At 37.2% G+C, this 27,903-nt stretch overlaps 1 protein-coding gene across 6 annotated transcripts in view; it reads left to right on the top strand.

Annotated features, from left to right (window-relative positions):
* DMXL2 (Dmx like 2) overlaps window positions 1–27,903 on the top strand; it is a 249,253-nt gene that overhangs the window by 41,947 nt on the left and 179,403 nt on the right. For all 6 annotated transcript variants that reach the window (XR_007519764.1, XR_007519765.1, XR_007519763.1 and 3 more), the window contains exons 2-3: window positions 24,613–24,738; window positions 26,418–26,489. Coding sequence is in view for 3 of the 6 variants with exons in the window: in XM_049904983.1 (XP_049760940.1) it covers window positions 24,613–24,738; window positions 26,418–26,489 (198 nt within the window). In the remaining 3 variants the exon portion in view is untranslated. The remainder of the gene's footprint in view (window positions 1–24,612; window positions 24,739–26,417; window positions 26,490–27,903) is intronic.

The raw sequence follows: 27,903 nt of genomic DNA, 5'->3' as shown, positions 1-27,903 counted from the left end.
AACAGAGGGAAAGGACATTTTCTTGGGAAATTTCTGTTAATCCTGTGCCATGTCTGTGATTTGTCTTCTTGGTTGTAAGATTTTTAATGGTCAACATTAGCCTCTTAAGACTATTTTCAGTAGATAAACTTGAAACAACCAAGTAACCATCAAAGCCCAGCTACCTCTTTAGCTTCTTGTTTGTTTATAGAGCAAAGATCACCACAAAAATGAATTTAAATGGATTTATGTAATTACCCAATAAGGAGAATAAAAACTTGAGCAGTAGAAACAAAATGATAGAAGATGGTTATTAGTGAAGATGAAGAAACAGTGCAAAGAGGCATGAATTTGAATCCATGCCATGTCTTTACCGTATGACCTTAGGAAGTTGCTTAAATCATGTGAACTTCCATTTCCTTATCTAAAAGTAGGATTAATAACCAGCTTGAAAGAAAGCCTAGGCATGTAGAATGCATAGTACAGTACCTGTCACTCACTATATCTCCAATAAATGGTACCCCTTATAGTTATTTTTATGGTTGCAGCGGTACATTGATAGGGAACTGCTAGAAATTCAAGCTGGATTCAGAAGAGGACATGGAACGAGGAATATCATTGCTGATGTCAGATGGATCTTGGATGAAAGCAAAGAATACCAGAAAGATGTTTATCTCTGTTTTTTGACTATGCAAAGGCATGCAACTATGTGGATCATAACAAATTATGGATAACATTGTGAAGAATGGGAATTCCAGAACACTTAATTGTGCTCATAAGGAACCTGTACTTAGACCAAGAGGCAGTCATTTGAACAGAACAAGAGGATACTGTATGGTTTAAAATCAGGAAAAAGTGTGCATCAGGATTATATCCTTTCACCATACTTACTCAATCTCTATGCTGAGCAGATAAGCTGGACTCTATGAAGAAGAATGCAGCATCAGGATTGAAGGAAGACTCATTAACAACCTGCGATATGCAGATGACACAGCCTTGCTTGCTGAAAGTAAAGAGAACTTGAAGCAGATCAAAGACTGCAGCCTTCAGTATGGATTATACCTTAACATAAAAAAAAAAAAAGCAACTGGACCAATAAGCCACATCATGATAAAAGGAGAAAAGATTGAAGTTGTCAAGGATTTCTTTTTACTTGGATCCACAATCAATGCCCATGGAAGCAGCAGTCAAAACATCAAATGACATATTGCATTGAGCAAATCTGCTGCAAAAGATCTCTTTAAAATGTTAAAAAGGAGATATGTCATTTTGAGAACTAAGGTGCGCCTGACCCGAGCGATGGTATTTTCATTCGCCTCATATGCACGCAAAAGCTGGACAATGAATAAGGAAGACCAAAGAAGAATTGATGCCTTTGAATTATGGTTGAATATACCATGGACTGCCAGAAGAACAAAGAAATCTGTCTTGGAAGTATAGCCAGAATGCTCCTTAGAAACGAGGATGGCTAGACTTCATCTCACATACTTCAGACATGTTATATCAGGAGTCACCGGTCCCTGGAGAAGGATGTCATGCTTGGTAAAGTAGAGGGTCAGTGAAAAAGAGGAAGATCCTCAATGAGATGGATTGACACAGTGGCTGCAAGGATGGGCTCAAGCACAGCAATGACTGTGAGGATGGCACAGGACTGGGCAGTGTTTTGTTCTATCGTACATAGGGTTGTTATGAGTCAGAACCAACCTGATGGCACTTAACTACAACAGCAACATCAACTTATAATTATTTTTTTAACTCTTAATAGCAGCTGCCTTCAGTTGTGAAAGAGTGAAGCCTATATTTACATCAGTCAAAACACCGTTTCAGAGAAGTGGGAGTTTAACAATAAAATTCTTTATGTTCTTGGTAAGACTATACGCACTTTGTTAAGTTAGACAAACTTCTCAATGTGTTTAATATTCCTTGATTTGTCAGTGCTTTTCTTTCCTTTACAATATAGGTATATTTGTCTAAATTGTTGTAAATGATCTTAAATTTTGACCCTGTAACTTCCAGGATGTTAAAGCACCCATGTGCTCCAAAGAAAATGCTAATATACATCTGTTCGTATTCTGTGTTGTTGTGTGAAAGGTCATGTTTGTGTAAGACTTTAAAAACTTTATTTTTTTACTTTTCACTTTAATTTACCCAAGACAAAGGAAATTGGAGAAATGGTAATTTCACTATTTGTGGGATATGAGTATTACTTGTTGACATTTTTGGAAATAGTATAGCCAAGGACATTATAAATAAACACTGAAGTTAGAGAAGACTGAAGGGAGTATAGTTACTGCGTCTCTTCAGATGCAATTAGGATTATGGATCACATGGCTTTAAACCCATTAGGGAAGCAGCAATATCTTTATTATGGTAATGACAGGATGCTAATTCCGAGCACTTTATGACTTTAGGAAAAAACAAACAAACCAACCCGTTGCCATCCAGTTGATTCCCACTCATAGTGACCCTATGGGACAGATAGAACTGCCCCATAGAGTTTCCAAGGAGCACCTGGTGGATTCAAACTGTCGACCTTTTGATTAGCAACCGTAGCACTTAACCACTACACCACCAGGGTTTCCATCATTTTAGAAAATGATATTTAAAAATTTTCAAGTGTTTGTAGCATTTTATTAAGGTGAAAGAAGAAGGTCACTTTGTTTTTCAGCCTCAACCAGTTGGCAAGACTTTTTAATGACGTTTTGGGTATCACAACTAAAAAATGCAGAAAACAATCTTGCTAATAACAAATCCAGTTTTTAATTCCTATGTAATTATCATGGGATAATATGGCACACCATGCACATTGTCTAAAGAAGTGATTCTCTTAGAAAAACTAGTGAACACTATGAACCCAGGGACAAAAAGCACATTCACACAACTTTGGATATAATTACCAGGAGTTCGGAGACCTTCAGAGACCGCCTGTGACTAGGCTCATTAGACTGCGGGTTGAAACTCTTAGTTCCAATGCCCAAAGCAGAGACTACTTTTCTCTATCTTAATAGAACAGATTTGGTCTCTATAAGATTAAAACAAATGAGGGTTAATATTTTTAAAGCTTTTCCTTGACTCAAGAGCTTCTGCTGTGGAAGTATTATCTGTTAGTTACAAATTATTATTAACATCAACTAGTTAAGTTCCTTAAGGAGCCCTGGTGGTGCAGTGGTTAAAACGCTCGACTGCTAACCGAAAGGTGAGTTGTTTGAACTCACCAGCTGCTCCTTGGGAGAAAGATGTGGTAGCCTGCTTCTGTAAAGATTACAGCCTTTGAAACCCTGTGAGGCTGTTCTACTCTGTCCTGTAGGGCTGCTAAGAGTTGGAATCAACTCGACATCAGTGGGGTTAGTTATTCTTTATCATCATAAGGACAGTCCACTCCTTCCATAAAGAAGCCCTCCCACATGAATGGCAGGAAGTGGTGTTTTCCTAATACTTTCCTTTTTTCTTGGGCTTTGTGTGATGTAGGGGCCAAACCATATACTTGACTTTGAGATAAACATTTTATAGATTAGTACTGTTAAAAGAAAGAGGTCTGGTGGTACGGTGGTTAAGCGCTCAGCTGCTAACTGAAAGGTCAGAAGTTCAAACCCACCAGCAGCTTTGTGGGAGAAAGACGTGGCAGTCTGCTTTTGTAAAGTTTTACAGCCTAGGAAACCCTATGGGGTGGTTCTACTTTGCTCTGTAGGGTCAAATATGAGTCAGAATTGACTCGATGGCAATGGGTTTGGTTTTGTTTACTGTTAAAAGTGCAGGGCACTGGTGTATGCTGCTATGGCACAGGGTTGGTTCTACAAGAACCCAAGGATGGAAGAACCTGGTCAGAGGATTCCATTTGCTCCACAAAGTGCTTGCTGCCTTTTTCCTGCCTCCCTGAAATGATACCGTGGCTCATCTCTACATGTGTAGGAGTCAGTTTATACTCAGCAAAGTCAGAGATATTTTACTTCTCTGGTACAAAGGATCCCACACTGTGCCCTCTGGGGTTATTTTAGTATTTGCTTGTAGTTCCTGTGAGCACCTTCTTTTCCTCCTGCACTGTGAATTCTTCCTCTGGTGAAACCCTGGATTCTAAAAGAGATGAGTGGAGCAAAATTGCGTTTGACCTTCCTGTAGTTGCGAGAATGGCTATCTCTGAGTAATTTCAGATTTTGTAGAAACCTTCTCAATTCCTTGCGCTAACCCACTGCCTCTCTGTGCTGGGTGCTGTGTAAATTACTGGGCTTACAAAGATGAGTACGGTCCTTCTAGCACTAAGACACCGTAATAGAGACTGGCTGATGCAATGAGAGTAGGAGCTTTGTTATTAGGCAAACAGATCCAGACTCTGTGAACTTGGGCAAATTGTTTATCCTTCCTGACCTCAGTTTCTTCATCTTTAAAAGGGGGTCTGTGAAGATAATGGGAATGTTTGTAAAGAATCTAGCATACCGCCTGTTCATAATAGATACTGAGTAAGTCGCGATTTATAAGGAAGGCTTTGGTAGATTCCCTTCCGGTAGATCTTCTACACCCATGTTACTGTTACAGTGGAAAATTAGTCAAAATCTCTCCATCTCTTTTCTTGGCCCAACTACCCTCATAAACTTGGCCAAATTACTAGCAATAAGGTTATGTCAGCTGTCTCAACTCCATGTTCTTAAGCCAAGTTTCCAGATATTTAGACTTTTAGAAATTATGTTAGAAAGACTTTAAACCATTTATTTATTACGTAGGTATTTACTAAGGGCTGCTTATGTGCTAGGTGCTAGGACTGCAATGATAAACAAGGACAAGGTCCTTGATCTGATGGACCTTTCAGGCGTTAAACACAGATTTATTTAAATCATTAAAATCTCCTGACCCCTCAGTTATAGAATGCATGTGTTTTTTTTTTTTTTTAATTAACTTTTACTAAGCTTCAAGTGAACGTTTACAAATCCAATCAGTCTGTCACATATAAGTTTACATACATCTTACTCCGTACTTCCACTTGCTCTTCCCCTATGGAGTCAACCCTTTCAGTCTCTCCTTTCGTGACAATTTTGCCGTCTTCCCTCTCTCTCTATCCTCCCATCCCCCCTCCAGACAAGAGATGCCAACACAATCTCAAGTGTCCACCTGATTAGCTCACTCTTCATCAGCATCTCTCTCCCACCCACTGACCAGTCCCTTTCATGTCTGATGAGTTGTCTTCGGGGATGGTTCTTGTCCTGTGCCAACAGAAGGTCTGGGGACCATGGCCGCCGGGATTCCTCTAGTCTCAGTCAGACCATTAAGTATGGTCTTTTTATGAGAATTTGGGGTCTGCATCCCACTGATCTCCTGTTCCCTCAGGAGTTCTCTGTTGTGCTCCCTGTCAGGGCAGTCATCGATTGTGGCCGGGCACCAGCTAGTTCTTCTGGTCTCAGGATGATGTAGGTCTCTGGTTCATGTGGCCCTTTCTGTCTTTTGGGCTCTTAGTTGTTGTGTGACCTTGGTGTTCTTCATTTTCCTTTGCTCCAGGTGGGTCGAGACCAATTGATGCATCTTAGATGGCCCCAGACGCCACATTTCAAAGTGGGATGCAGAATGTTTTCATAATGGAATTATTTTGCCAATTGACTTAGAAGTCCCCTCAAACCATGGTCCCCAGACCCCCACCCTTGCTCCGCTGACCTTTGAAGCATTCATTATATCCCGGAAACTTCTTTGCTTTTGGTCCAGACCAATTGAGCTGACCTTCCATGTATTGAGTGTTGTCTTTCCCTTCACCTAAAGCAGTTCTTATCTACTGATTAATCAATAAAAAACCCTCTCCCTCCCTCCCTCCCTCCCCCCCTCGTAACCACAAAAGTATGTGTTCTTCTCAGTTTTTACTATTTCTCAAGATCTTATAATAGTGGTCTTATACAATATTTGTCCTTTTGCCTCTGACTAATTTCGCTCAGCATAATGCCTTCCAGGTTCCTCCATGTTATGAAATGTTTCAGTGATTCGTCACTGTTCTTTATCGATGCGTAGTATTCCATTGTGTGAATATACCACAATTTATTTACCCATTCATCCGTTGACGGACATCTTGGTTGCTTCCATCTTTTTGCTATTGTAAACAGAGCTGCAATAAACATGGGTGTGCATATATCTGTTTGTGTGAAGGCTCTTGTATCTCTAGGGTATATTCCGAGGAGTGGGATTTCTGGGTTGTATGGTAGTTCTATTTCTAACTGTTTAAGATAATGCCAGTGGATTTCCAAAGTGTTTGTACCATTTTACAATCCCACCAGCAGTGTATGAGAGTTCCAATCTCTCCGCAGCCTCTCCAACATTTATTATGTTGTGTTTTTTGGATTAATGCCAGTCTAGTTGGTGTGAGATGGAATCTCATCGTAGTTTTAATTTGCATTTCTCTAATGGCTAATGATCGAGAGCATTTTCTCATGTATCTGTTGGCTGCCTGAATATCTTCTTTAGTGAAATGTGTGTTCATATCCTTTGCCCACTTCTTGATTGGGTTGTTTGTCTTTTTGTGGTTGAGTTTTGACAGAATCATGTAGATTTTAGAGATCAGGCGCTGGTCGGAGATGTCATAGCTGAAAATTCTTTCCCAGTCTGTAGGTGGTCTTTTTACTCTTTTGGTGAAGTCTTTAGATGAGCATAGGTGTTTGATTTTTAGGAGCTCCCAGTTATCTGGTTTCTCTTCGTCATTTTTGGTAATGTTTTGTATTCTGTTTATGCCCTGTATTAGGGCTCCTAGGGTTGTCCCTATTTTTTCTTCCATGATCTTTATCGTTTTAGTCTTTATGTTTAGGTCTTTGATCCACTTGGAGTTAGTTTTTGTGCATGGTGTGAGGTATGGGTCCGGTTTCATTCTTTTGCAAATGGATATCCAGTTATGCCAGCACCATTTGTTAAAAAGACTATCATTTCCCCAATTGACTGACCCTGGTCCTTTGTCAAATATCAGCAGCTCATACATGGATGGATTTATATCTGGGTTCTCAATTCTGTTCCATTGGTCTATGTGCCTGTTGTTGTACCAGTACCAGGCTGTTTTGGCTACTGTAGCTGTATAATAGGTTCTGAAATCAGGTAGAGTGAGGCCTCCCACTTTCTTCTTCTTTTTCAGTAATGCTTTGCTTATCCGGGGGTTCTTTCCCTTCCATATGAAGTTGGTGATTTGTTTCTCTATCCCCTTGAAATATGACATTGGTATTTGCATTGGAAGTGCGTTATATGTATAGATGGCTTTTGGTAGAATAGACATTTTTACTATGTTAAGTCTTTCTATCCATGAGCAGGGTATGTTTTTCCACTTAAATATGTCCTTTTGAATTTCTTGTAGCAGAGCTTTATAGTTTTCTTTGTATAGGTCTTTTACATCCTTGGTAAGATTTATTCCTGAGGATTTTATCTTCTTGGGGGCTACTGTGAATGGTATTGATTTGGTTATTTCCCCTTCAGTGTTCTTTTTGTTGATGTAGAGGAATCCAAGTGATTTTTGTATGTTTATTTTATAACCTGAGACTCTTCCAAACTCTTCTATTAGTTTCAGTAGTTTTCTGGAGGATTCCTTAGGGTTTTCCATGTATACGATCATGTCATCTGCAAATAGTGATAGCTTTACTTCCTCCTTGCCAATCTGGGTACCCTTTATTTCTTTGTCTAGCCTAATTGCCCTGGCTAGGACTTCAAGTACGATGTTGAATAAGAGCGGTGATAAAGGGCATCCTTGTCTGGTTCCCATTCTCAAGGGAAATGCTTTCAGGTTCTCTCCATTTAGAGTGATATTGGCTGTTGGCTTTGCATAGATGCCCTTTATTATGTTGAGGAATTTTCCTTCAATTCCTATTTTGGTAAGAGTTTTTATCATAAATGGGTGTTGAACTTTGTCAAATGCCTTTTCTGCATCTATTGATAAGATCATGTGGTTTTTATCTTTTGTTTTATTTATGTGATGGGTTACATTAATGGTTTTTCTGATATTAAACCAGCCTTGCATAGCTGGTATAAATCCCACTTGATCAGGGTGAATTATTTTTTTGATGTGTTGTTGGATTCTATCGGCTAGAATTTTGTTGAGGATTTTTGCATGTATGTTCATGAGGGATATAGGTCTATAATTTTCTTTTTTTGTAATGTCTTTACCTGGTTTTGGTATCAGGGAGATGGTGGCTTCATAGAATGAGTTGGGTAGTATTCCATCTTTTTCTATGCTTTGAAATACCTTCAGTAGTAGTGGTGTTAAGTCTTCTCTGAAGGTTTGGTAGAACTCTGCAGTGAAGCTGTCCGGGCCAGGACTTTTTTTTGTTGGGAGTTTTTTGATTACCGTTTCAATCTCTTTTTTTGTTATGGGTCTATTTAGTTGTTCTACTTCTGAATGTGTTAGTTTAGGTAGGTAGTATTTTTCCAAGAATTTATCCATTTCTTCTAGGTTTTCAAATTCGTTAGAGTACAGTTTTTCGTAGTAATCTGAAATGATTCTTTTAATTTCATTTGGCTCTGTTGTGATGTGGTCCTTCTCGGTTCTTATTCAGGTTATTTGTTTCCTTTCCTGTATTTCTTTACTCAGCCTAGCCAATGGTTTATCAATTTTGTTAATTTTTTCAAAGAACCAGCTTTTGGCTTTGTTAATTCTTTCAATTGTTTTTCTGTTCTCTAATTCATTTAGTTCAGCTCTAATTTTTATTATTTGTTTTCTTCTGGTGCCTGATGGATTCTTTTGTTGCTCACTTTCTATTTGTTCAAGTTGTAGGGACAGTTCTCTGATTTTGGCTCTTTCTTCTTTTTGTATGTGTGCATTTATCGATATAAATTGGCCTCTGAGCACTGCTTCTCTGTGTCCCAGAGGTTTTGATAGGAAGTATTTTCATTCTCGTTGCTTTCTAAGAATTTCCTTATTCTCTCCTTGATGTCTTCTATAACCCAGTCTTTTTTCAGGAGGGTATTGTTCATTTTCCAAGTATTTGTTTTCTTTTCCCTAGTTTTTCTGTTATTGATTTCTAGTTTCATTGCCTTGTGGTCTGAGAAGATGCTTTGTAATATTTCGATCTTTTGGATTCTGCAAAGATTTGTTTTATGACCTAATATGTGGTCTATTCTAGAGAATGTTCCATGTGCACTAGAAAAAAAAGTATATTTTGCAGCAGTTGGGTGTAGAGTTCTGTATAAGTCAATGAGGTCAAGTTGGTTGATTGTTGTAAGTAGGTCTTCCGTGTCTCTATTGAGCTTCTTACTGGATGTCCTGTCCTTCTCCGAAAGTGGTGTGTTGAAGTCTCCTTCTATAAATGTGGAGGTGTCTATGTCAGTTTTCAATTCTGTTAAAATTTGATTTATGTATCTTGCAGTCCTGTCATTAGGTGCATAAATATTTAATATGGTTATGTCTTCGTGGTCAATTGTCCCTTTTATCATTATATAGTGTCCTTCTTTATCCTTTGTGGTGGATTTAAGTCTAAAGTCTATTCTGTCAGAAATTAATATTGCTACTCCTCTTCTTTTTTGCTTATTGTTTGCTTGACATATTTTTTTCCATCCTTTGAGTTTTAGTTTGTTTGTGTCTCTAAGTCTAAGGTGTGTCTCTTGTAGGCAGCATATAGATGGATTGTGTTTCTTTATCCAGTCCGTGACTCTCTGTCTCTTTATTGGTGCATTTAGTCCATTTACATTCAGCGTAATTATAGATAAATAAGTTTTTAGTGCTGTCATTTTGATGCCTTTTCATGTGTGTTGTTGGCCATTTCATTTTTCCACATACTTTTTGGTGCTGAGACGTTTTTCTTAGTAGATTGTGAGATCCTCATTTTCATAATGTTTAACTTTATGCTAATTGAGTCGTTACGTTTTTCTTGGCTTTTTTCTTGAGTTATGGAATTGATATTCCTTTTTGTGGTTACTTTAATATTTACCCCTATTTTTCTAAGTAAAAACCTAACTTGTATCGTTCTATATTGACTTGTATCACTCTATCTGGCAGTTCAATGCCTCCTGTATTTAGTCGCTCTTTTTGATTATTGTGATCGTTTATCTATTGATTTCCATGATTCCCTGTTATGTGTATTATTTTGTTTATTCATTTATTTTTTAGAATTAATCTTAATTTGTTTGTTTTTGTGCTTTCCCTATTTGAGTTGCGTTGATATCAGGACGTTCTGTTTTGTGACCTTGTATTGTGGTGGTACCTGATACTATTGGTCATCAGGCCAAACAATCTCCTTTAGCATTTCTTGCAGTCTTGGTTTAGTTTTTGCAAATTCTCTAAACTTGTGTTTATCTGTAAATATCTTAATTTCTCCTTCATATTTCAGAGAGAGTTTTGCTGGATATATGATCCTTGGTTGTCAGTTTTTCTCGTTTAGTGCTCTGTATATGTCGTCCGATTCCCTTCTTGCCTGCATGGTTTCTGCTGAGTAGTCTGAACTTATTCTTATTGATTCTCCCTTGAAGGAAACCTTTCTTTTCTCCCTGGCTGCTTTTAAAATTTTCTGTTTGTCTTTGGTTTTGGCAAGTTTGATGATAATATGTCTTGGTGTTTTTCTTTTTGGATCAATCTTAAATGGGGTTCGATGAGCATCTTGGATAGATATCCTTTCGTCTTTCATGATGTCAGGGCAGTTTTGTGTCAGGAGTTCTTCAGCTATTTTCTCTGTGTTTTCTGTCTCCCCTCCCTGTTCTGGGACTCCAATCACCCTCAGGTTATCCTTCTTGATAGAGTCCCACATGATTCTTAGGGTTTCTTCATTTTTTTTAATTCTTTTATCTGATTTTTTTTCAGCTATGTTGGTGTTGATTCCCTGGTCCTCCAGATGTCCCAGTCTACATTCTAATTGCTCGAGTCTGCTCCTCTGACTTCCTATTGCGTTGTCTAATTCTGTAATTTTATTGTTAATCTTTTGGATTTCTACATGCTGTCTCTCTGTGGATTCTTGGCAACTCATTAATTTTTCCAGTATGTTCTTGAATAATCTTTTTGAGTTCTTCAACAGTTTTATCAGTGTGTTCCTTGGCTTTTTCTGCAGTTTGCCTTATTTCATTTGTGATGTCTTTAAGCATTTTGTAAATTAGTTTTTTATATTCTGTATCTGATAATTCCAGGATTGTATCTTCATTTGGGAAAGATTTTGATTCTTTTGTTTGGGGGATTGGAGAAGGTGTCATGGTCTGTTTCTTTATGTGGTTAGGTATGGACTGCTGTCTCCGAGCCATCACTGGGAAACTAGTTTTTCCAGGTAATCAGCTGGTACGCTGGCTCCTGGTTCTGAAAATGATCACTGTCTGCCCGTATTTGTTTGTTCTCCGTCTCTAAGTCTGTGTTTGTTGTTCAGAGTTCGTAGATTGTTATGTATGTGATCGATTCACTTGTTTTTCCGAGTCATTGTTTCAAGAGGGATCCGCGGTAGCGTCCACCTAGTCCGCCATCTTGGCCCCGCCTCCCTCAGAATAGACATTTTTATAAGGTTAAGTCTTCCTTTCCACGCGGAAGGTGTGTTTTTCCACTTATGTAAGTCTCGGTTTCTTGCAGAAGCGTACTGTAGCTTTCTTTGTATAAGTCTTTTACATCTCTGGTAAGATTTATTCCTAAGTATTATATCTTCTTGGGGGCTACTGCAAGTGGCATTGATTTGGTAATTTCCTCTTCGATGTTCTTTTTGTTGGTATAGAGGAATCCAACTGATTTTTGTATGTTTATCTTGTATCCCGATAATCTGCTGAACTCTTCTATCAGTTTCAGTAGTTTTCTTGAGGATCCTTTAGGGTTTCCTGTGTATAAGATCATGGCATCTGCAAATAGAGGTACCTTGACTTCTTCCTTGACAATCTGGATGCCCGTTATTTCTTTATCTATGCTAATTACTCTGGCTAGGACCTCCAACACAATTTTGAATAAGACTGATGATAAAGGGCATCCTTGTCTGTTTCCCTATCTCAGTGGGAATGTTTTCAGGCTCTCTCCATGTAGAGTGATGTTGGCTGTTGGCTTTTTGTATAAATGCCCTTTATTATGTTGTGGAATTTTCCTTCTATTCCTATTTTGCTGAGAGTTTTTATCGTGAAGGAGTGTTGATCTTTGTCAGATGCCTTTTCTGCATAAGTTGATAAAATCATGTGATTCTTGTCTTTTGTTTTATTTGTGTGGTAGATTACATTAATTGTTTCTCTAATGTTGAACCATTCCTACATACCTGGTATGAATCCCACTTGGTTATGGTGAATTATTTTTTTGATATGTTGTTGAATTCTATTGGCTAGAAATTTGTTGAGGATTTTTGCATCTATGGTCATGAGGGATATAGGTTTATAATTTTCTTTTCTTTTGGTGTCTTCACCTGGTTTTGGTACCAGGGATATGGGGGCTTCATAAAATGAGTTTTGTACTATTTTGTCTTTTCTGTGCTCTGAAATACCTTTAGTAGTAGTGGTGTTAACTGTTCACTGAAAGTTTGGTAAAACTCTGTGGTGAAGCCGTCCGGACCAGGGCTTTTTTTTTTGATTACCTTTTCAATCTCTTCTTTTGTTATGAATCTATTTGTTCTACCTATGTTTGTGTTAGTTTCTGTTGGTAGTGTGTTTCTAGGAATTCATCCATTTCTTCTAGGTTTTCATATTTGTTAGAGTACAGTTTCTCATCGTAACCTGATATGATTCTTTTGATTTCAGTTGGGTCTGTCGTAATGTTGCCCATCCCATTTCTTATTTGAGTCATTTGCTTACTCTCCTGTTTTCTTTAATCAGTTTGGCCGGTGGTTTATCAATTTTTTTGATTTTTTTCAAAGAACCAACTTTTGGTCTTGTTAATTCTTCCAATTGTTTTTCTGTTTTCTATTTCATTTAGTTCAGCTCTAATTTTTATTATTCGTTTTCTTTTGGTGCCTGTGGGTTTTTTTTTGTTGCTCTCTTTCTATTTGTTCAAGCTATAGAGGTAATCCTTTGATTTGGCCCTTTCTTCTTTTTGGCTGTGTGCATTTTTTATTGATATAAATTGGCCTCTGAGCACCGCTTTTGGTGTGTCCCAAAGGTTCTGATAGGAAGTGTTTTCATTCTCATTGGATTCTCTGAATTTCTTTATTCCATCCTTAATGTCTTCTATAATCCAGTCCTTTTTGAGCAGGGTATTGTTCTGCTTCCAAGTGTTTGATTTCTTTTCCTGTTATTGAGTTCCACTTTTATGGCATTATGGTTAGAGAAGGGCTTTGTAATATGTCAATGTTTTGGATTCTGCTAAGGCTTGCTTTATGACCTAATATGTATTCTATTCTAGAGAATGTCCCATGTGCACTAGAAAAGAAAGTATACTTGGTTTCTGTTGGGTGGAGTGTTCTGTATATGTCTATGAGGTCAAGTTCGTTGATTGTGGCATTTAGATCTTCCATGTCTTAACTGAGCTTCTTTCTGGATGTTCTGTCCTTCACTGAAAGTGGTGTGTTATAGACTCTTTCTGTTATTGTCGAGTTGTCTCTCACTTTCCAATGCTGACAGAGTTTGTTTTATGTATCTTGCAGCCATGTCTTTGGGTGCATAAATATTTAATATGGTTTTATCTTTTTTGTGCATTGTCCATTTGATCATTATCTAGTGTCCTTCCTTATCCTTTATGTTGGATTTAACTTTAAAGTCTATTTAGTTAGAAATTAATATCACCAGTCCTGCTCTTTTTTGATTGTTCTTTGCCTGATGTATTTTTTCCCATCCTTTGAGTTTTAGTTTGTGTCTCTAAGTCTAAGGTGTGACTCTTGTAGGCAGCATCTAGACGGATCTTGTATTTTAATCCATTGTGCCACTCTCTATCTCTTTATTGGTGCATTTAGTCCATTTACATTCAGCGTAGTTGTAGATAGGTATGAATTTAGCACTATCATTTTGATGTCTTTTTTTGTGTGTTGTTGACAGTTTCTTTTTCCCACTTAATTTTATGTGCTGAATAGATTTTCTTTATATATTGTTCTTTCCTCATATTTGCTGTTGTTGATTTTGTTTCTGCTGAGTCTTTATTTTTTTTTTCATGTATTTTATTTGAATGAGTAGGATAGTTTGTCTCCTTTCTGATTACCTTATTATTTACCCCTGTTTTTGTAAGTTGAAACCTAACTTTTATTTCTTTGTATTGCAGTATCTTGCTTTCCAAATGGAACGTGTATGATTACATTTCTTAGTCCCTCTTTATTATTTTAATATTGTTTTCTTTTATATAATAACATTGCTGTTTGCCTGTTTTAGCTTTTTTTTTTTTTTAAGGTTTGCTTTGTTTTTCTGGATTTCCTTTTCTGGGTTGACTTTTGGTTGCTTTGCCCAGCGTTCTAGTCTTGGGTTGATACCTGATATTACTGATTTTCTAACCAGAGAGCCCCCTTTAGTATTTCTTGTACTTTTGGTTTGGTTTTTACAAATTCCCTAAACTTGTTTTTCTCTGGAAATGTCTCAATTTCACTTTCATATTTAAGAGACAGTTTTGCTGGATATATTATTCTTGTCAGGCAATTTTTTTTCCTTTGATTTTTTCAATATGTCATCCCATTGCCTTCTTGACTTCATGGTTCTGCTGAGTAGTCTGAGTTTATTGTTATTGGCTCTCCTTTGTAGGTGACTTTTCATTTATCCCTCGCTGCTCTTATTTTGATTTTGGCAAGTTTGATGATAATGTCTTGGTCGTTTTCTTTTCAGATCTACCTTATGTGTAGTTCGATGAACATCTTGGGTAGATATCTTCTCATCTTTCATGATATCAGGGAAGTTTTTTGCCAGCAAATCTTCAACAGTTCTTTCTGTATTTTCTATTATCCCTCCCTGTTCTGGTACTTCAGTCACTCATAGGTTATTTCTCTTGATAGAGTCCCACATGATTCTTAAGATTTCTTCATTTTTTGACATTCTTTTATCTGGTTTTTCTTCAAATATATTAGTGCCAAGTGACTTATCTTCGAGTTCAGAAATTCTGGCTTCTGCTTGCTCAATTCTGCTGCTTTGGCTCTCTATTGAGTTGTCTACTTCTGTGATTTTATTGTTAATGTTCTGAATTTCTGATTGCTGTCTGTCTATGGATTTTTCTAGGTTATTAAACTTTTCATAATGTTCTTTAATTATCTTTCCAATTTCTTCAAGTGCTTTATCTGTGTGTTCCTTGGCTTGTTCTGCGTATTGCCTCATTTCCTTCCTGATGTCTTGAATGGTTCTCTATATAAAACTTTGGTATTCTGCCTTTGGTTATTCCAGGAATGCACTTTCATCTAGAAGATCCTTGGGTTCTTTGTTTTGAGAGTCTGTTGAGATGATCATGGTCTGTTTCTTTATGTGACTTGCTATTGAGTGTTTTCTCCCAGCCTAAGGTATTGTGTTAGTTTATGCTTGCTTACTGTGTCATTGCTTCTTGCTCTGTTTTGTTTTGGTATACCCCTGTGGGCTGCTTGAATGAGATAGCTTGATTATTTTCACCTTTAGAGCTCTGATGTCCTGTCCCCAGATGGCTAGAGCTATTTTCTGGTATATTAGTATAGGTGTCCATTTAGTTTTGTTGTTTGAATTCAGCTCAGGTTTCCAGGTAGCTGATCATCAGGTGTGTGGTACAGGCTCTGTCCTACAGTCTGAGAGGGGTAAGAGTGATTGGCATATATACCGGTATCTGATTGCATCAGGGGGTCATGCTCTGAACAAGGCAGGGGGCTGAGAACTGACCCCCAAGTGTCTCTGAGGAAAACATGTCTCTGTTCCCTAGAGTGTGCTGGTGGGTGGGTTCTGCAGAGGGACCGTGTGCACCCAAAGTTTTTGGTTGTAAGGACTGGGAGGTACCAGTTATCTTTGGACCCCTGTCGCGGGTGGCTGGGTGACCTGAGTGGAGCTACCAGTCCTTAGGTCCCTGACGTGGGCAGGTGAGGACCTTGTTTAATAGACAAAGCAATGTCAAACATCAAACACCCACCTCTCCACCGCAGAGCTGAAATGGTTGGAGTCTGCCAACAAGGGCTTATTCTCCTGAAATAGGCCCACACAGGTCCATGCAGAAGGGATGGATGCTCAATGTCCATGGACCGCTTATGCCTGGAGAGCAACTGCTTCTTTCCTGAGCTCCCCTGGTTAGTGGAGCTAGCAAATTATCTTTTCCCCCAATTGCAGACTTTTTCCTTCCCCAAGGCTGGGAGGATGGCTCTAGGTGCTCAACAGTGCCTGTCTCAGGCCCAGAGAATTCAGCCTCTGATGCTGGCTTGGTGGCGGGGGTTGGGACATGGTAAAATATATGCAAGTACTTAGTTTTTGCCAAGAGCGCCGCTCTTCTCAAGTTCTGGAGGTGTGAGTAGGCTGTGTGTCTGGCTGCCTTTCCCTGAGGAAACTATGGCTGAACACTGGTACCAGCGCACTACTGCCGCCGCTCTGGGAATGGTTCCTGAGGGCTCCCCGTGATTCAGGTCCTGTAACTCCTCTCCGCTTCTGAATGGTCTATTCCTCCCCTGCCCCTCAGTTCCGTTTCTAAGTTTTCCTTTGAAGCTCAGGGCTCCCAGCTTATCAGAAGTATACTCGTTTCACTTGTGTTTTTGGGTCTTTGTTGTAAAGAGGGATCGCAGGAAGTGTCTGTCTCTTCCGCCGCCCTAGCTCCTATTTCTAGCTTCTTTTTTAAGGAAGCGCCAAATGATTTCCAAAGTAGTTGTACCATTTTACATTCTCACCAGCAGTGTCTAAGTGTTCCAGTCTTTCCACAACCTCTCCAACATATATTATTTTGTTTTTTTTGGATTAATGCCTGCCTTGTTCGAGTGAGATGGAAGGTTATTGTAGTTTTGATTTGCATTTGCATATGGCTAATGCTTGTGAGCATTTCCTCATGTATCTGTTAGCTACCTGAATGTCTTCTTTAGTGACGTGCCTGTTCATATCCTTTGCCCATTTTTTATTTGGGTTATTTGTCTTTTTGTAGTTGAGTTTTTACAGTACCATGTAGACTTTAGAGATCAGAAGCTGATTAGAAGTGTCATAGCTAAAAACTTTTTCCCCGTCTCTAGGTAATCTTTTTACTCTTTCGGTGAAGTCTTTGGATGAGCATAGGTGTTTGATTTTTAGGAGTTCCCACTTACCTAGATTCTTTCCTGCATTGTTAGTAATATTTTGTATACTGTTTATGCCATGTATTAGGGCTCGTACCATTTTCCCAATTTTTTCTTCCAAGATCTTTATCGTTTTAAATTTTATATTTAGGTCTTTGATGCATTTGTAGTTCATTTTTGTGCATGGTGTTTGGTATTGGTCTTCTTTCATTTTTTTGCAGTTGGATAGCCAGTTATGCCAGCACTGTTTGTTAAAGAGACTTTCTTTTCCCCATTTAACTGACTTTGGGCCTTTGTCAAATATCAGCTGCTCATATATGGTTGGATTTACGTCTGGATTCTCAATTCTGTTCCAGTGGCTGTATAATAAGTTCTAAAATCAGGTAGAGCGAGGCCTCCGACTTTGTCCTTGTTTTTCAGTAATGCTTTACTTATCCGGGGACTTTTTCTCTTACACATGATGTTGGTGATTTGTTTCTCCATCTCATTAAAAAATGTAGTTGGAATTTGGATCGGAATTGCATTGTATCTATAGATGGCTTTTGGTAGAATAGACATTTTTACAATGTTAAGTCTTTCTATCCATGAGCAAGGTATGTTTTTCCACTTATGTAGGTCTCTTGGTTTGTTGCAGTAGTGTCTTGTAGTTTTCTTTGTATAGGTCTTTTACATCTTTGGCAAGATTTATTCCTAAGTATTGTATTTTCTTGGGGCTACTGTAAACGGTGTTGATTTGGTGATTTCCTCTTCGAAGTTCTTTTTGTTGGTGTAGAGGAATCCAACTGATTTTTGTATGTTTATCTTTTATCCTGATGCTCTGCTGAACTCTTCTATTAGTTTCAGTAGTTTTCTTGAGGATTCTTTAGTGTTTTCTGTGTATAAGATCGTGCCATCTTATGTCCTTTATTTCATTATGTATCCTACTTGCCCTGGCTAGGATCTCCAGCACAATGTTGAATAAGAGTGGTGATAAAGGGCATCCTCGTTTGGTTCCTGATCTTAAGGGGAATTCTTTCAGAATCTCTCCATTTATGATGATGTTGGCATTATCTTTGTATAAATGCCCTTTATAATCTTGAGGAATTTTTCTTCTCTTACTATTTTAATGAGAGTGTTTATCATGAATGTTGTTGAACTTTGTGAAATGCCTTTTCTCCATCAATTAATAAGATTATGTGGTTCTTGTCTTTTTTTTTTTAATTTATATGATTGATTACATTATTTGTTTTTCTAATGTTGAACCATCCCTGCATACCTGGTATGAATCCCACTTGGTCATGGTGAATTAGTGTTTTGATATGTTGTTGAAGTGTATTGGCTAGAATATTGTTGAGGTTATAGGTTTGTAATTTTCTTTTCTGTAGTGTCTTTACCTGGTTTTGTTATCAGGGATATGCTGCCTTTATATAATGTGTATTCTGTCCTTTTCTATGCTCTGAAATAACTTGAGTAGTAGTGGTGTTAACTTTTCTCTGAAAGTTTTGTAGGACTCTGCAGTGAAGCTGTCTGGGTCAGTGCTTTTTTTGTTGGGAGTTTTGTGATTACCTTTTCAATATCTTCTTTTATTATGGTTTTATTTAGTTGTTCTACCTCTCTTTGTGTTAGTTTATGCAGGTGGTGTGTTTCTAGAAATTCATCCATTCCTTCTGGCTTTTCAAATTTGTTAGAGTACAATTTTTCATGGTAATCTGATATGATTCTTTTAATTTCAATTGGGTCTGTTTTAGTATCGCCCATCTTATTTCTTATTTGGGTTATTTTCTTCCTGTCTTGTTTTTCTTTTGTCAGTTTGGCCAGTGGTTTATCGCTTTTGTTAATTTTTTCGTAGAACCAGCTTTAGGCCTTGTTAATTCTTTCAGTTGTTCTTCTGTTTTCTATTTCATTTAGTGCTGCTCTTATTTTTATTACTTCCTTTCTTCTAGTGCCTGAAGGTTTCTTTTGTTGCTCTCTTTGTATTTGTTCAAAATGTACTAATCATTCTTTTATTTTGGCTCTTTCTTCTTTTGGTATGTGTGTGTATTTATTGATACAAATTGACCTCTGAGCACTGCTTTAGCTGTGTCCCAAAGGTTCTGATAGGAAGTGTTTTCATTCTTATTGGATTCTATGAATTTCTTTATTCCGTCCTTCATGTGTTGTATAACCTAGTGATATATGAATAGGGTATTGTTCAATCTCTAAGAGTTTGATTTTCTTTCCCTGCTTTTTCTGTTATTGATCTCTACTTTCATGACCTTATGGTCAGAGAAGATGCTTTGTAATATTTCAATGTTTTGGATTCTGCTAAGGCTTGCTTTATGACCTAATACATGCTCTATTCTAGAGAATGTTCCATGTGCACTAGAAAAGAAAGTATACTTGGCTGCTGTTGGGTGGAGTGTTCTGTATATGTTATGAGGTCAAGTTAGTTGACTGTGGCATTTAGATCTTCCGTGTCTTTATTGTACTTCTTTCTGGATGTCCTGTCCTTCACCGAAAGTGGTGTGTTGAAGTTTCCTACTATAATTGTGGAGGTGTCTATCTCATTTTTCAGTGCCGTTAGAATTTGTTTTATGTATCTTGTAGCCCTGTCGTTGGGTGCATAAATATTTAATATTGTTACATCTTTCTGGTATATTGTCCCTTTAATCACTGTATAGTGTTCTTCCTTGTCCTTTGTGGTAGATTTAACTTTGAAGTCTATTTTTCAGAAATTAATATTGCCACTTCTGCTCTTTTTTGATTGTTGTTTGCTTGATAATTTTTTTTCCATCCTTTTAGTTTGTGTCTCTATGTCTAAGGAGTGTCTCTTGTAGGCAGCATATAGACGGGTCATGTTTTTTAATCCATTGTGCCACTCTCTGTCTCTTTATTTGTGCATTTAGTTCATTCATCGTAATTATGGATAGGTATGAATTTAACAGTATCATTTTGATGTCTTTTTTTTGTGTTGTTTGCAGTTTGTTTTTCCCACTTAATTTTTTGTGCTGAGTAGTTTTTATGTTGTCCTTTCCTCATATTCATTGTTGTTGATTTTGTTTCTGCTGTGTCTCTATTTTTTTCTTGTATTTTATTTTGATGAGTAGGATTGTTAGTCTCCTTTGTGGTTACCTTAATATTTACCCCTATTTTTTAAAGTTTCAACCTAACTTTTATTTAATTATATTGCCTTGTCTTCCTCTTCATATGAAAGATCCATGACTACATTTCTTAGTCCCTCTTTATTGTTTTAGTATTGTCTTCTTTTACATAATGACATCACTGTTACCGTTTTGAGCGTTTTTTAAATCTTGATTGTTTTTTGTGATTTCCATATCTGGGTTGACATCTGAATGCTCTGTCCATTGTTCTAGTCTTGGGTTGATATCTGATATTATTGATTTTCTAACCAGAGAAATTCCTGTAGTGTTTTTTGTACTTTTGTTTTGGTTTTTATGAATTCCCTAAACTTCTTTTTATTTGGAAATGTCCTAATTTGCCTTTATAGTTGAGAGACAGTTTTACTGGATATATGATTCTTGGCTGGCATTTTTTTTCCTTCAGTGCTTTATATAAGTCATCCAATTGCTTTCTTGCCTTCATGGTTTCTGCCGAGTAATCCAAGTTTATCCTTATTCGTTCTCCCTTGTAGGTGACTTTTCTTTTATCCCTAGCTGCTCTTAAAATTCTCTGTTTATCTTTGGCTTTTATCAAGTTTGATTATAATATGCGTTGGTGACTTTTTTTTGAGATCTGCTTTATGTGGAGTTCCATGAGCAACTTGGATAGGTATCTTCTCATCTTTTACGGTATCAGGGAAGTTTTCTGCCAACAAATCTTCAACGATTCTGGCTGTATTTTCTGTTATCCCTCCCTGTTCTGGCACCGTCATTACTCATAGGTTATTTCTTTGGTAGAGTCCACGTGATTCTTAGGGTTTCTTCATTTTTAGAAAATTCTTTTATCTGATTTTTCTTCAGATGTATTGGTGCCAAGTGCTTTATCTTTATTCTTACACCAATTCTGTCTTCTACTTGCTGAATTCTCCTCTGACTTTCTATTGAGTTGTCTAATTCTGTAATTTTATTGTTAATCTTTTGAATTTCTGATTGTTCTATCCTCTGTAGATTATTGTAACTTATTAAATTTTTCATTATGTTCTTGAATAATCTTTTTAATTTCTTCAGCTGCTTTTTCTGTGTGTTCCTTGGCTCGTTCTGCATATTGCCCGATCTCCTTCCTGACCTTGTTCCTGATTTCTTGAAGAGGTTTGTATTCTGCCTCTGGTAATTTCTGGAAAGCACTTTCATCCAGAAGATCTCTTGGTTCTTTTTTTGAGAGCTTGTTGAAGCGATCATGGTCTGCTTCTTTGTGTGATTTAATATTGACTGTTTTCTCTGAGCCATCTATAGTTAGTGTATTAGTTTATGTTTGCTCGCTGTATGGTAGCTTTTTGCTTTGTTTTGTTTTGATATGCCCAAATAGGTTGCTTGAGTGAGCTACTTGATTATTTTCACCTTTGAAAACTCTAATGTCCTGTCACCAGGTAGCTAGAGCTATTATCAGGTATATGAGCCTAGGAATCCATTCACTTTTTTTGTATGGATTCTGCTCAGGTGTCCAGGTAGCTGGTCATCAAGTGTGTGGTACAGGCTCTGTCCTACAGTCTTAGAGGAGCAGGAGTGTTTGGTGTAGGTACCGGTGTCTGCTTGCAGCAAGGGGTCACGCTGTGAACAAGGCAGGAAGCTGACAGTTGTCCCCCGAGTGTCTGTGAGGGAAGCATGTCCCTTTTCTCTAGAGTGCACAGGTGAGTGAGTTCTGCAGATGGACCATGGGCACCCAGTGCTTTTGGTTGTAAGGACTGGGAGGTAACAATTATCCTTGGACCCCTGTCGTGGGTGACTGGGTGACCTGAGTGGAGCCACCAGTTGTTGGGCCCCTGAGGTGGGTGGGTGAGGACCCTATTTAAGAGGCAAAACAGTGTCAAACATCAAACACTCACCTCACCACCACACAGTTGAAACAGTTTCAGTCTGCCAAAAAGGGGCTTTTCTCCTGAAATAGGCCCACAGAGGTCCGTGTAGGGGGGAATAGTATTCAAAGTCCACGGATTGTTTATGCCTGAACAGCAGCCACTTCTGCCCTGAGCTCCCCAGGTTAGTGGAGCTGGCAGATTATCTTTTCCCCCAGTTGTGAATGTAATCTTTCTCCAAGGCTGGGAGAATGGCTCAGAATGCTCGGCAGGGCCTATCTCAGGCTTAGGAAAATCAACAGCCACTGAAGCTGGCTCAGGAGCTTGTGGCATGGTAGTATATACACAAGTATTTAGCTTTTGCTGAGAACGCCGTTATTCTCTGGTTCCGGAGGTGTAAGTTGGGTGTGCGGCTGGCTGTTTCTCCTTGAGGAAACTGTGGCTGAATGCTACCACCAGCCCACTGTAGTTGCTCCTGGGAATGGTGTGGATGGCCCTTCTTTAGACAAGCCAGTGTATTGATACTTACCTTGAATATTTTATGTTTCTTTGACTTATAATTTAGGAAAAAGAATATAAGAATTGTAAGGCTTTGAGTTTTTGCTTCTTCTGCTTACTGTGTAATCCTGTTTTTATTAATAAACTTGAATCTTTCTTTGTACAGTGATAATTATAATATCTACTTCCAGATTTTTTATGACAATTAAAGGCGAGTGAGCTAACACTTACTGAGTACCTCTTCTGGCCTCTGGTAGTATTTTGTGGATACCTCTGTCATGGGAGTTTCTCATTTAGTTGTGATTGGTGATTCATCTGGTCGTCTCTTCATTAGACTGGCAGGGACCACATCTCGTGTTTTTGTATTCCCAGTCCCTAGCCCGGGCCTGGGACAGGGTACGTTGTTCTTGTTTCTTAAATAAATGTTGAGTGCAAAGCATTGTGCAAATAGATTTTATGTTTTACCTTTCACAACTATCCTAAGAGGTATTAATTTTTTCTGTTTTGCTGTGAGGAAGAAGATGCTCAGAGAGGTTAAAAAACTTGTTTAAGATTACATAGTACATACAGCAGAACTAAGATTGGAAACCCTGCAAGTGTGATACCAAACTAAAGCCTGTTATTTTTCCATTAATCCATGTTGCTGAGGTAATGGATATGAAAGCACTTTGGCAATTGTAAAATATTGTTTAAGGGTAAGATTATTTTTATAATTTTAATAACATAAGTGTAAGGGTTAGCATGATGACAGAAACATTTCTTCTGCCTGTGTTCACTGTTCCCTTTCAGTTTAGCCTCCTGGAACACATGCTACAGTACCCCTGCCTTGTCTATAAGAACTAAAGTGATTATTTCCTCCTGTGAGTGATTTTCTCCCTGGCCTGCATTTATCCGTGCTTTTCTTCTGATAAACTTTTTTGGTGTTCATAAATGTATGAGCTGAAGATGGCTTATTGTAGTTACAGCAGGGTTTTGGTAACTTTGGGGGTTTTAGTAACCAGTAGAAATATCTGGCCTTTATCTTCCATCTCCTCTTTCATTAGGAGCCTTTTATGGGCCTTTCCTGGGCTTAGGTTACTGACTTAGAGTTATCACATGTCAGCCCTGGCTATTGGATGTTTTGTAGGACATGGCCACATTGCTTAAGGGTGTGGAATTAGTGGAAAAAAAAAAGTACCACCTTATAAATTTTATATTTATGTCACTTCTAATGAAGATTTTTAGTTTGAGAATTAAGTTGTTAGGTTGTTTTGAGTATTTAATAAGTAGAGTTTGGAAGAAAAAGAAAAATGTCCCTACCTTCCGTTCCTTATGTCATCATAAAATTCACAAAGTTGCAAAACAGGACTAGCATATACGAGGAAGTGTGGCAATAGGAAGAAATACGTGGTTTTACTCATTACTGTTAATGTTGAACGGGAGAATTTTCCAGGAATTTAATTACTTGCTGTAATTTGGTTCTAGGTCACATAGTTATAGTTGTCCAACATTTAAAGGAGTTGTTAATGTGAATAAGTTTGTTTTTTTCTTTGCTTTTTTTGTGAACTCCTTCCTTCACTTTGGGTGGGCTTGCTTTCTCCCCCATGCCTGGTGAGGTTGTAGAGAGGGTGGAGCACCATGAATTCATGAGGGCCCTTGATAAGTTTAACCGTTGCTAATGTGTGTAATTCTGTTTTGGGTGTTCATGTCTATTTAACCAGTTCTTTAAGTCATGTGGAATTGTGTTGGAAAATGCATGTCTGATTTCCGTCACGATCTTTCTCAAGTCTGATTTGAACCCTGGGAACATAGTTGTAGCCTTCAGTGCCTTATTAATTTTGGATGGAGGTTTTATTCTTTAGGGTTTATTGAGATGAGCTCTGGACACAGACTCGAAACAGAATGACTTGTGACCTGCAGGGACAGAGACTGTAGTGTTTACAAACTGGGAGAACCCTTTTCTTATTAGTAGTAGTTGTTGAATGGTAATTCACAGGGGCCATCAGTTTATTTTTTGATGTGACTTTTAATGTTTTTATTGGAAATTGATATTCTTATATTAACTATTTTGTAAAAGTATACTTTATAATGGAAACAAAATCTAAGATGAACTATTATACAATAATAAAAAAAAAAAATCAAACCCACTGCCGTTGAGTCGATTCCAAATCATAGCGACCCCATACAATAATAACAATACAAAAATTACAAATCTTACATATTGTAAAACTTTTATTTTAGGCATATGGATCCGGCTGTGATATTGTTATTTTGGCAGATGATTTTGAATGTGTGCAGATCATTCCTGGTGCTAAGCATGGAAATATCCAAATCAGCTGTGTGGAGTGTTCTAACCAACATGGAAGAGTAAGGAATTTAATTACTTTATTAAATGTCACCCTTTAACATATTTTATCATCTCAGAATATTTCTTACCTTTTCATACAAGGCTTGCTACAATTTTTTATTAATGTGACTTGCTTATATGGTTATTGATAGCAGCTATAAAGTGACAGGTTATATATAGCTTGTAATGTGCCATGAAGCTGATAATCTGGTAATAATTCTACAGTTGTATACTGTCTCGAAATATCTGTAACTCTCACAATCCTATGTGTACTGTGATATTCCATAATTCCAGCAGCCGTCGAGCAGAGAAGTGTACTGTTCTCATCTCTACCTAGTACCCCTTATAGCCTCCAAATCATAATAACATCAAAATTTTATCAAGGAATTTAACAAGTTGTTAATGTCTAATATTAAAAAAAAAAAAAAAAAGCCCGTTACGGTTGAGTCAATTCCAACTCATAGCAACCCTATAGGACAGAGTAGAACTCCCCCATAGAGTTTCCAAGGAGCACCTGTGGATTTGAACTGCCAACACTTTGGTTAGCAGCTGTAGTACTTAAGCGCTATACCACCAGGGTGGGTTTGGGTTTAATATACTACCAGTCATATAGCTGGTGCTTTGTAGAGTCTCTGCTAATTTAATGAAAGTTTATTTGTTGCAAGAAGAATCTCACAGTTTATTCAAAGTTTAAAACAGAGGGTTTATTTTTAAATAGTTAAAATTTCATCTTATGTACCTTTCCCCCACATTTTCATACATAATATACATCAAATTTTGGTCACGAGTATTGGGTTTATTGTAAGTATAGCATAAACATTTGTAGCAGAGAAGAATATCTCTACCAGATATAAAAAATTAGATTTTTACCTATAATAATTTAAATCTTATTGTTCTAGAAATTGTTCTTCCTAGGATTAACAAATTTTATCAAGAATATATTAAATTAGTCTATTCATGATGATAAGTAGTAATCATGCAAATTTATATTGAATGATAAATTATGATTGCTTTGTTATACTGTTACTACTGCTCCTCCTTATTGCTTGCACCACTCCTTAATATTTGTGTAAATGTTCACTATTTGACAATCCAGTGATATGGTTAACCTAATATTGAAACACTGAATTTCTTGGTGTTTTCAGATACTTATTTCTTGTTTTTCTAATTTTTTTCAGTTTTTTTTCCTTAAGCATTGCTTCGGCTTATTTTGCAAAACACTGAGAGTGTCAGATTTCACTCATTAATTTTTCATTGCTCTTCTTCCAAGGCCAGGCAAGCTTGTATGATAGTTATCAGAGATGAATTTTAATTATTTATGTGCTGGTGATAACCTCAATGAACAAATTCTCTACGAGCACAATTTTTTAAAATGTCAGACAGTGGTGTTCATAACCATGGGAAGCAGAGCACCTGTGTTTCTTTTTCTTACCTGGTTGAAGGTAGAAGGCAAAATTGTGAAATCTGTAATTTATAGTCTCTGTTAGTCCCTTTATCTTTAGTGCTTGTGCTGATAATGTTTACATTTGTGACTTTGTGTTAGCTGGTTATAATCTTTTCATTCACATTCAATATGGTATTGGGATTATTTAGATACAATTAGTTTATATATAATTATATATACTTATATATAATTATGAAAAGGTTATCTTTATTGTACTTTTTCCTAAGTATTAATGTTTTGTTCATTCTTTTTTAGATTGCAGCTTCATATGGTAATGCTGTTTGTATTTTTGAGCCCTTGGGCATAAATTCTCATAAGAGAAATTGTGTAAGTATTAAATCATAGTAGAATATTTTTAGAATCTAATTGACTTTAGAATCCAGTCGATGACAATAAAGAGCTCCTTTGAACTGTATGGTAAGATCTTTGACATTCCCTAGGGACATATCCTTAGGTCTTTTAGAATCCTGAGTCTCTAGAGTATTGCTAATTGAGGTTTTTGTAAAAAGAATATTATGTTTTAGGTAAAATGTTTACACAGCAAATTTGGCTCTCATTTAACAATTTTTATTTGAATTTTTCTGTGGCGTTGGTTACATTTTTTACAATGTGTCAGCATTCTCATTATTTCCATTGTTCTATTTCCATCAACATAGCTTCCCTGCCCCTCCTTACCTTCTCTTCTTTGCTTTTATGGTAAATGTTGACCTTTTGGTCTCATATAGTTGATTATTTAAAGGAGCACAGTACTCCTGGGTAATACTATTTATTTTATAAGCTAGTCTGTTATTTGGCTGAAAGGTGACCTTCATTTCCAAGTTCACAGGGCATGTTACGATGATAGTCTCAGGGGTTCGTCTAATCTCTATTGATCCAATAAGTCTGACCAATTTTAGGAATTTGGCTTTTGTTCTCCATTTTTCACCAATTCTATCTGGGATCTTCTATTGTCGGTAGTGGTTATGGGGCACCATCTAGTTGTTTTGGCCTCAGGCCAGATGAGGCTGTGGTTTGCTAATTGAGATTTACCCTCCTAATTGAGGTTCACCCTAGACTGAACTACTCCTGTTTCTTGTCTGAGAACCATTCAGATTCATACTGGGTGCTGTATTATATGTAATCTTACTTAATATTGAGCAAATCCTATCTCGTTAGAGTTATTAATCCCATTAAAAATTACTACATGCATTGGAACTCCACTCTCACTCACAAATAGTCAAAACTGCAAATGTATTTATTAATTTAAAAAGTGTATATACTTGAATGTGTACATTAAAACAAGTAGTTTTGATAGTTTTTATTATATGTGTATATTTGAGTATTTCTTTTTACATTTCCAACAAAATAGTGTAAGTTAAAATATTAGTCTTTTCTGTGTAAGAATATCATGAAAGGGATATCAAATTTTAGAATACTGAAGAGGCACCTGGAACCCATATTAAAAATGCAGAGTCCCAGGTCTCACCCTCCAAATTTCTGCTATGTCTGTATATTACACTCTGAGAAACACTAATGGAAAGAATATTAGAGATGTTATAATTTTAGGAATGACTAATATTACTATTGAATAGATTTATTGAGCAATACTTAAAATATTGCTATAGTTTGGTCAGCAGTGGTAGGGTTTAAAATAACATTTTTTCACCCTTGGTTAAGATTACTTTTACAGATAAATGCAGGTTTTACAGTTTTATTTTTAAATCCTACCTTTAAGTAGGGATGACACCTTGAATAATTTAAC

Source organism: Elephas maximus, chromosome 12, assembly GCF_024166365.1.
Source record: "Elephas maximus indicus isolate mEleMax1 chromosome 12, mEleMax1 primary haplotype, whole genome shotgun sequence".
NCBI lineage: Eukaryota > Metazoa > Chordata > Mammalia > Proboscidea > Elephantidae > Elephas > Elephas maximus.
The sequence above is the reverse complement of the archived record's forward strand: the minus strand, read 5'-3'. Positions and strand labels throughout refer to the sequence as shown.